This window comes from Pyrus communis, chromosome 17 (genome assembly GCF_963583255.1).
Source record: "Pyrus communis chromosome 17, drPyrComm1.1, whole genome shotgun sequence".
Lineage (NCBI taxonomy): Eukaryota > Viridiplantae > Streptophyta > Magnoliopsida > Rosales > Rosaceae > Pyrus > Pyrus communis.
Genome location: NC_084819.1, coordinates 11,842,471 through 11,852,641, shown reverse-complemented (window position 1 = coordinate 11,852,641; position 10,171 = coordinate 11,842,471). Strand labels below are relative to the sequence as shown.

At 37.4% G+C, this 10,171-nt stretch overlaps 1 protein-coding gene and 1 pseudogene across 1 annotated transcript; both read right to left on the bottom strand.

Annotated features, from left to right (window-relative positions):
• Positions 1-344: 344 nt before the first annotated feature.
• On the bottom strand, positions 345-3,918 carry LOC137723603 (probable LRR receptor-like serine/threonine-protein kinase At3g47570). The gene is made up of 2 exons (XM_068462801.1): positions 1,134-3,918; positions 345-1,044 (listed from the first exon to the last, which is right to left on the bottom strand). Exons 1-2 carry the CDS (start codon positions 3,847-3,849, stop codon positions 665-667), a joined length of 3,096 nt encoding a protein of 1,031 aa, XP_068318902.1. The 5' UTR covers positions 3,850-3,918; the 3' UTR covers positions 345-664.
• A 3,983-nt stretch (positions 3,919-7,901) lies between these two features.
• Positions 7,902-10,171, bottom strand: part of LOC137723760 (probable LRR receptor-like serine/threonine-protein kinase At3g47570) — a 6,940-nt pseudogene continuing 4,670 nt past the window's right edge.

Below are 10,171 nucleotides of genomic sequence, written 5' to 3'. Positions count from 1 at the left end.
CTCAAACATCTAAAAGGGAAACCTTTTAACATCAACCATCTTCGGTTCATGAAGGCGAAAACATTTGTTTGTCTACCTATATTAGCATGCGGATTAGTAACGTGACTGATCGAGGGTCAAATGGAAACGAATAACAGTACAGAGTTGTTTGTTACCTGTGAGACATTCATATGACATGGTGGGAGAAGTGCAGCAGTGAACTGGAATAAAGATAATGGAGTCATAGACTGCCATTGAAAATTAACCGTTAGCAATAAGATTGAGATTTGAGACTAATAAGATCAATTAAGCTAAAAAAACTACCAATTGATTAAGTTACATTCTTTCCTTAACAAACAAGTACGGGAAGAAACAGGATTCAAACATCCTTTCCTTATTCTACTATATAAAATGTTGAGTTCAACCTTACATAATCTCACACAAATTTGATACGTATAATATCCTTATTCAAATGATTTCTTGCACACAGACGATACGAGGCTAATTATTTAACAAACTTGACCTCACATTTATCAATTCCGTTATCCTAGACCACAAGGTTCAAGTGTGGTCTCCCACCATTCGATCTTATGTCCTCCACCGTTGGATGAAGATCAAACGGTGAGTGATCATAATTTTCTTGGACCACGAGGTCTAGGAGAATGGAACTCTCACATTTATATTTCTAGCCTCTACCTCTTAAATTGAGATATGAATATCTAATTGTCTTTAATTTGTTCACAACAGCACCCATAAGCATTCGCTCTGACGGTGATGTGGCAGAGCATGAGAGTCCAATTTGCATCACTGAAACTGAGCATTCCACCAACCTTCTTGCTTGAATTGGGCTTCCATCAACATCTGCATCGTCACATTCAACGAGCAGCAATGGGTCAACTATGTCCATGGCATGGTCAGGCATCGCCATGGCAGTGAACTGGTGAATGCTCAAACCATCTTTGAACATGTCATCTGTAGGTCGTCTTCCTGTGAACATTTCTAGCAATAGTATTCCAAAACTATAAACATCTCCAAGGATGGAAACTTGGCCTCCCATGCCATACTCTGCCATTCAATACATATGTTAGAACTTAATTTGGCTTGGTGATAAGTTATTAGGAAGAAAAGGCATTGAAAGTGATAGAAACTCATACCTGGAGGAATGTAGCCTATTGAACCCTTTAACCCGGTTGATATGGTTTGACTTTGAGCGGGATCATTAGACGCCTCCAAGAAGAACCTTGCTAAACCAAAGTCACCAACATGAGCTACCATATCTTCGTCTAGAAGAACATTATTTGGCTTCATATCACAATGAACAATTGAAGTTTCACAATGGTGGTGCAGATAATCCAATGCAGAAGCAACATCGATTACAATATTGAGTCTTTGGACAAGGCTCAATCTCTTACTCTGAGTGTGCTCGTCATTTCTCGGATGTAGCCACATTTCTAGGCTTCCATTTACCATGTACTCAAAAACTAGACTTTTGAAATCTTGACCTTGGTTGTCAATGCTTGAGCATGCAGTTATGATCTTCAGAAGATTACGATGCCTTACGCTTCTCAAAGCTTTGCATTCATCCATAAAACTCTGGGATGCTCCTTGTTGTTGAAGGTTTAACACCTTAACTGCAACTAGAGTTCCATCACCGGGGACTACTCCTTTGTAAACAGAACCAAAACTTCCAGAACCAATCAAATTTTCCGTAGAGAACCCGTCGGTTGATTGAACAAGTTCTGAGTAAGAGACACCTGCTTTCCAATCCTTATAAGAACGTGATCTTACATATATACTCCTTGGCCTCTTAAGCATTGAACGAGTAACAATAAAGCATGACATACCAATTATGATGGCAAGTGCGCAAGCTACAGAGATGACTACTTTTCGAGCAAGCAGTCCTCGAGATGAGTGAGGCTTTATGTTGGGGCATGCATGTAAATGTAATTTCGAGCTACCACCACATAGATTAGCATTTCCAAGAATTGAGAGACCAGTTGCATTTGAAAAGATCCCTTCTTCAGGCATTTTACCCTCAAAATTATTATATGAAAGGTTGAGATGCCTAAGAAATCTAAACTTGCTTAGAAACTCAGGAATCTGCCCGGATAAGTTATTGCTTGAAAGATCAATTTCTTCCAGGCTTCTTAAACTTTTAAAAGATTGAGGAATTATTCCTTGAAACTCATTACCTTCCAATTGCAAGCGCACCAACATAATACAACTGCCAAGGCTTGTGGGAATTTCAGCTGATAAATTGTTTCTTGATAAATCTAGCTCTACTAGATGTACCAAAAGACCAACTTCAGATGGCAATGGACCTGTCAACTGATTGTCAGACATTGTCAAAGAAATTGAAAGGGATGAAAGCCCAAAAATCTCTTTAGGTATGGTGCCTGTTAGATTGTTGACGGAAAGGTTAAGCAGTAGAAGATGGTGGCAGTCTCCTAGACTTGGTGGTATATTTCCCAGAAATCTATTCTCTTCTAGGAAGAGTTTTGTCAATGAAGTCATGTTACCCAGGGATGACGGGATTGGCCCAGAAAAAGTGTTGCCGTCCAAATATAGTTCATTCAATTTCTGAAGCCTCCCGATTTCTTCAGGGACACTACCACTGAAATAGTTATTCCCCATTCTAACAAGGGCCAAGTTTACTAGATTTCCAATACCCAAAGGGATGCTTCCATGTATCGAATTTGTCCCCAGGTAAAGATTTCTTAGTGTGGTTGAAAGGTTGGACATGGATACAGGCAATTCTCCTCCAAATTGATTTTCAGAAAGACCCAACACCTCCAGACTAGTACAATTAGCCAAGAATTTGAGAAAATTCAGGTCGTTAGCTTTCCCACTTCCCAATCTATTGCGATTAAGGTTTAGTATAACTAAGCTTCGCAAGGTTCCAAGATTTTCACCTGGGATTGTGCCAGTAAGACCATTTTTAGCCAAGTCAATAAGTTGTAGTCTAGAAGCATTTGACAATGATACAGGAATATTTCCTGTGAATTTGTTGTCGCCACAGGCAAATTCTTGGAGATTAGGAAGAGTAAGGCCGAGATTTGTTGGTAGCTCTCCATGCAATTGGTTTGAAGCAACACCAAACAAGTATATGGAAGAAATATTATAGATTGAAGCAGGGATTATACCAGAGAGATTGTTTACTTCAAGTCCGAATGCTTGCAATCTTGTTAGCCGCCCAAGCGCATTGGGTATGCTTCCTTGAAAATTGTTTGCGGCAAAATCTAACCAACGCAGAGAAGAAAAGTTTCCTATCCAACTCGGGATGGTTCCAGTCAGACTGTTGTTATAAAGCACCAGATGCTTTAATTTCGACAATGAACTGAGTTGTTTTGGAATTGAGCCAATAAGTTCATTGTAACGAAACTCAAGCGTCTTTAGTTGTGTACACTGGGATAAATTGGTTGGAATTTTCCCACTGAAGGAATTGTGAGACAAGTTGAGAACGTGTAGGCTTTGCAGACGACCAATTTCCTGAGGAATTTCACCACGAAAGCTGTTGCTTCCTAGGTTGATTCTAGTAAGATAGGAAAGATTTCCTATAGAAGGAGGTAAAGAGCCTGCCAATTTTTGATCTTGCAGGTTCAAAATCAAGACTCTTTTGGTGGAATGGTTGCATGTAACGCCCGCCCAACTGCAGAAATGGATGGAATCATTCCATGCGCTCATGACACGGAGAGCATCTTGAGTGATGTGTTTCTTGAAGTCGAGCAGCGCCAGGCGATCAGTTTCATTTCCAAGACTAGTGCTGGAGAGTGCTGCAGATCCCAGACGTGTGGTCATGCATAAAAGAATGAAGCCATGAAAGAGTTTAAACAAAATCAGCCTGCCATGAGTTCGACGTGAATGCTCCATCCCTACCAAAATACAGACCGCAAATAAGAAACTCTCTGTTTTTCTCTCTCTTTTGGCTGTGAAATTAGTAGCCAATTTTCGCTTACAGGAATGCGTATGAAGCACGAAGACATTATATGTCTTATCACGTGGAACCTAATCTTGATTGAAAAGTAGACCACAGCTCCCACCGTGTCGAGCAAGGAATAGGAAGACCATATTAGTCTGCGGATCCCGATAGGTCTTTGTCCTCACAGTCAAGTTCATCGTGATTGCAGGCCCTACCACTGTGTAATCAACCAATTATTCTTCATTGAACAAATTAAGGAAGAGGAAACAGAGAATGTTGGAAAAAACAAAGTTTAACATGGGTTTTATTCTTATTCTTTCTTAATTGTAAGTACAAATACAAAATTAAGTTCATTTGATCTTTTGATCTTACTTCAATACGAAACGAGTAAATAACTATACATGTCAATGATAGACAGTGAATTTACTAAAGCGGTGCGTTAAAGTGATTGATAGACTTAACTAAGATTTACGTATTTAAATGACTCGAATGATTTTCTAATTGATGAAGACTGAAGTAAGACTTACGTGTTCATTTAGCCTCAGTTTTGTCCTTGTTAAAATGACCCAAAAGAAAAAAGCACAGGGAAAAGTAGAACTCCAAGCAGTATGAGAAAGCTAGTAAATGTGAGGACCACACTAATAGTGAGCTCCCATCGAGCAAAAGACTTGGAGAAACAAATTCGGGAACTTTTGGTGGGAAGGACGCACAAGTTGCATATGCACCTTTTAGTACGCTATCGTGGCATTTATTGTTAATAATATAGTCTTATGTGCAAGTATCTTTCCATTTTACATTGTATTATATTGGCCAGGCATGTTGGCATCGGCTTTACTCCATCACTTGTAAGTTCTTTCTCTAAGGATTGTTTTTATAAAAAATAAAAAATAAATAAATTTAAAAAAAAATACTTATGCTTATAAAAGTTTCTACTAAAAGTATATTCATTAGAAACACATTAAATTCAAGTGCTAAGAAAAACACTGGTAAGATGCACCTACCGAGTTTATTTTCGAAAAATGTTTTGGGATACCATTTCATTTTTAAGTTTTTATGTTAAACATAGTTTAAAACGCTCCTTGTTGTAAAAAAATGTTGAAAGGTCTTTCAAAAACAGTTCCAAACATGTCGTATCCAACTCTTGATCGCACCATGTCCTCATTCAAGTTTACTGATTTAGAAACAAACTTATTTTCTATGCCCGTAGGGCCTACCTTTCAATTCATACACTAACAACATGTTACAGTTTAGAGTGTGATTTTTATGTCGAAATCCACAATTTTTCTGCTAATTTTGGAAAAACAATTAAACAAATGCATTTATTAGTTCAAACTATATATTGGCCATCTTTTCAAAGATCAATTAATCAGTAATGCATGCATATTTAGGAATTAAGACATTGTTCACAGAGGCAGATCCATTCTGGTCAATTGCAATATTGAGTCTTTGGACAAGGCTCAATCTCTTACTCTGAGTGTTCTCATCATTTCTCGGATACAGCCAAATATCTAGGCTTCCATTTACCATGTTCTTCTGAATTGTAATTGCAGATACAAAATTATGGTCATTTGACCCTTTGACCTTCCTTTAATATGAAACAAGTAAATAACTATACCTATCGGTGACAGACAATAAAATTACTAAAGCGGTGCGTTAAAGTGATTGATAGACTTACCTTAGATTTACATGTTTGAAGGGTTCAATTTAGATTTACATGTTTGAAGGATTCAAATGTTTTTTTTTTCAATTGATTAAGACTAAAGTAAAGTTTACGTGTTCATTGAGCCTCAGTTTTGTCCTTGTTCAAATGACCCGAAAGAAAAAAGTACAGGAAAAAGTAGAACTCCAAGCAGTACGAGATAGCTAGCTAGTCAATGTGAGGACCACACAAATAGTGAGCTCCCATCAAGCAAAAGACTTATGGAGAACCTTTTGGTGGGGATGACTCAAAAGTGGCATATGCACCTTTTAGTACGCACAAGTTCCATATTGTACTCCATCCCTTGTAAGTTCTTGCTCTTAGGATTGTTTTTGTCAAAGAAAAAAAAAAAATAAATAAATAAAATAAAATAAAAATAACACTTATACTCATAAGAGTTTCTACTAAAAGTACATTTATTAGAAACACATTAAACTCAAGTGCTTAGAAAAAAAAAACTCGGAAGTGTTTTCTGAAAAAGAACCTACCAAGTGTATTTTCAAAAAATATTTTGTGATCCGGTTACAATTTTAAGTTTTTATGTTAAGGGTAATTAAAAGTGCTCCTAGTTGTCCAAACATGTTGTTAGACGTTTCGAAAAACAGTTCCGAACATGTCGCATCCGACTCTCAATCGCACCTTGGCTGTTTTGTTGATTTAGATTCATACTTATTTTTCTACACCTATAGGGCGTACCTATCAATTCGTACATTTACAACATGTCACAGTTTAGAGTGCGACTTTCTGTGGAAATCCACAATTTTCTGCTAACTTTAGAAAAACAATTAAATAATGCATTTATTAGTTCAAACTATACATTTTCAGAGATTAGAACACTAATTACTTCTGACCAAAAAAAAAAAATCGCTAATTACTTTATTAGTAATGCATGCATGCTTAGGAATTAAGATATAGTTCAAAGAGGCGGATCCATTTCATGAACCCTGCCAGGTGGTCCTGGGCAAAGGCGAGTCCAAAATTCTAATATCGGGTGGTCTTAATCAAGATACGTTAGGTGTTAGTAGGGCAGTGGACGAGGACCTAGCACCCAGATGAGACCTAGGCCAACTAGACAGATAGGCGGATGTAAGTAAATTTGGAATACTTTATGAAATATCTTTCAAATGTTGTATGAATTTATAGTGAATTTAAAATAAATATATATATACATATTACAGTGTCAAACATATGGTATAAAAAGTATTGGTTGAGTTAATACACCATCCCCTTATTAATTAAATGCTAGGAGACACCTGATTATACAACAATTAAAAAGAAAAAAGAAAAGGAAAAATGGAAAGTTGGTCAATTGAAAAATGGAGTCTTTCTTCTTCGTTAGAATCAACGTCCAAGAACAGCCATAGTGACCATCTTGTCTTTGTTCCTCTGTGGTTTTGAGGAGGCTAATTATGTAACAGACTAACCTCACATTTATCAGTAGAATTGCTTTGAGACATGATAAAATGAGAATATAGGATTATGTATTATCATGCCGTTGGGCGGAACTTCAGGAATTTGCATGGTATACGTTATGTCTTTTTATAAGGCCGTGTTTTTGTTTACTGGATTCAACCCAGGAGCAGAAATGTTCATTTCTTTTGCAGGAATGGGTATTCCATTCTTTCTTTTAATCCCAAGTCCTGTTGCCAATAATCTCTTCTAACCTTTGTTTTATAATTACAAGCCATAATATGGAGAAAGTTTCACGGTGTTATCAATTCATTCATGTTTTAACTTACGGGTTTGGCACTAACACTGTCTTCGGTTCTTGGAGAAAGTTTCACAGGTAACAGTACAGATTTTTGTGTTATCTGTGAGACATTCAAATGATATGGTGAGAGAATTGCATCAGTGAACTCAGACTGCCATTGAAAATTAACCATAAACAATATGATTGAGACTAATAAGACCAATTAAGCTAGAAAGCAAATTAAGTTACATCCGATTCAGCCAAAACAAACTAGTGCGGGAATAAAAAGGATTACACATTCTTTCTTTATTCTACTATATAAAGTGCTGAGTTCAACCTTACATGATGTCACACAAATTTGATACATATACTGTCCTTATTGAAATGATTTCTTGCACACAGACGAGATGAGATTAAATACGTAACAAACTTAACCTGACATTTATCAGTCTCGTTATCTTATACTTGTTCGAAGAAAATTGTGGTTGCCCACCATTCAATCAAGTCCTCCACCATTAGATAAAGATCGAACTACCATAATTTTCTTAGACCATGGGGTCAGGAAGAATGGAACTCTCACATTTATATTTCAAGCCTCTACCTCTTAGATTGAGCTAGGAATCTCTAATTTTCTTTAGTTTGTTGACAACAACATCCATAAGCATCCGCTCTGATGGTGATATCGCAGAGCATGAGATTCCAATTTGCATCACCGAAACTGAGCATTCCTTCAACCATCTTGCCTGAACTGGGCTTCCATCAGCATCTGCATCTTCACATTCGATGAGCCACAAAAGGTCAACTATGTCCATGGCGTGGTCAGGCATCGCCATGGTAGTGAACTGGTGAATGCTCAGACCATCTTTGAACATGCCATCGGTAGGTCGTCTTCCTATGAACATTTCTAGCAATAGTATTCCAAAACTATAAACATCTCCAAGGATGGAAACTTGGCCTCCCATGCCATACTCTGCCATTCAATACATACATTATGACATAATTTGGCTTGGTGATAAGTTATTAGGAAGAGAAGACATTGAAAGTGATAGAAACTCATACCTGGAGGAATGTAGCCTATCGATCCCTTTAACCTGATTGCCATGGTTTGACTTTGAGAAGGATCGTCAGACGCCTCCAAGAGGAACCTTGCTAAACCAAAGTCACCAACATGAGCTACCATATCTTCGTCAAGAAGAACGTTATTTGGCTTCATGTCACAATGAACAATTCAAGTTTCACAACTGTGGTGGAGATAATCCAATGAAGAAGTAACATCAATTGCAATATTAAGTCTTTGGACAAGGCTCAATCTCTTACTCTGAGTGTGCTCATCATTTCTCGAATACAACCACATATCTAGGCTTCCATTTACCATGTACTCAAAAACTAGACTTTTGAAATCTTGACGCTGGTTGTCAATGCTTGAGCATGCAGTTATGATCTTCAGAAGATTACGGTGCCTTACGCTTTTCAAAGCTTTGCATTCATCCATAAAACTCTTGGATGCTCCTTGCTGTTGAAGGTTTAATACCTTAACTGCAACTAGAGTTCCATCACCAGGGACTAGTCCTTTGTAAACAGAACCAAAACTTCCAGAACCAATCAGATTTTCTCTAGAGAACCCGTCAGTTGATTGAACAAGTTCTGAGTAAGAGACACCTGATTTCCAATCTTTACAAGAACATGAGGTTACAGGTATACCCCTTGGCCTCTTAAGCATTGAACGAGCAACAATAAAGCATAACATACCAATTATGAAGGCAAGTGCACAAGCTACCGAGATGACTACTTTTCGAGCAAGCAATCCTCTAGATGAGTGAGGCTTTATGTTGGGGCATGCAGGTAAATGTAATTTCAAGCTGCCACCACAAAGCTTAGGATTTTCAAGAATTGAAAGACCAGTTGCATTTGAAAAGATTCCTTCATCTGGCATTTTACCCTCAAAATCATTATATGAAAGGTTGAGATGACTAAGAAATTTAAATTTGCCTAGAAATTCCGGAATCTGACCGGATAAGTTATTACTCGAAAGATCAATTTCTTCCAGGCTTGTTAAACTTTTGAGAGATTGAGGAATTATTCCTTGAAACTCGTTACCCTTCAAATGCAAGAGCACCAACATACTACAACCGCCAAGGCTTGTGGGGATTTCACCTGATAACTTGTTTCCTGATACATATAGCTCTGCCAGATGTACCATATTTCCAACTTCAGATGGTAGTGGACCTGTCAACTGATTGTAAGACATGCTCAAATATATTGAGAGGGAAGAAATCTGAAAAAGCTCTTCAGGTATGGTGCCTGTTAGATTGTTCCTAGAAAGGTCAAGCAATAGTAGACGTTGGCAGTTTCCTAGACTCGGAGGTATCCTTCCCTCAAATCCATTGCGATCCATGTAGAGTGCTGTCAATGAAGTCAAGTTACCTAAGGATGATGGGATTGGCCCAGAAAATTTGTTGACGTCCAAATCTAGCTCCTCTAACTTCTGAAACCTCCTAATTTCTTTAGGACTACTACCACTGAAATAGTTATTACTCATTCCAAGAAGTATCAAGTTTACAAGATTGCCAATGCCTGTAGGAATTCTTCCATTTATCCAATCTATCCCCAGAGTAAGAATTGTTAATTGGTTAAAAAGGTTGGATAAGGATGTTGAATAAGAAGAGTATCCAAGATAACTCTAATGATCCCAAGAAGAAGAAAATAGAGCACTCTTAAAGAAAGCTCACAAAACAAACTAATTAGCAAAGCTTTTCTTATTTAGCTCTAGGCTTTGTTTTTCCTTGGATGATTTACAATGCTTGAGAACTTAGGTATTTATAGCAAACCAAATGATTAAACTAAGATTATTTATTACCACACAAAACACATTAATTGCACCTAA

Bases quoted from the DNA above. Each gene is read 5' to 3' on its own strand.
- LOC137723603 (XM_068462801.1), bottom strand. From the start codon at position 3,849: ATGGAGCATTCACGTCGAACTCATGGCAGGCTGATTTTGTTTAAACTC. The intron at 1,045-1,133 runs GTATGAGTTTCT...ATTGAATGGCAG, and splicing joins AATAGGCTACATTCCTCCAG to AGTATGGCATGGGAGGCCAA.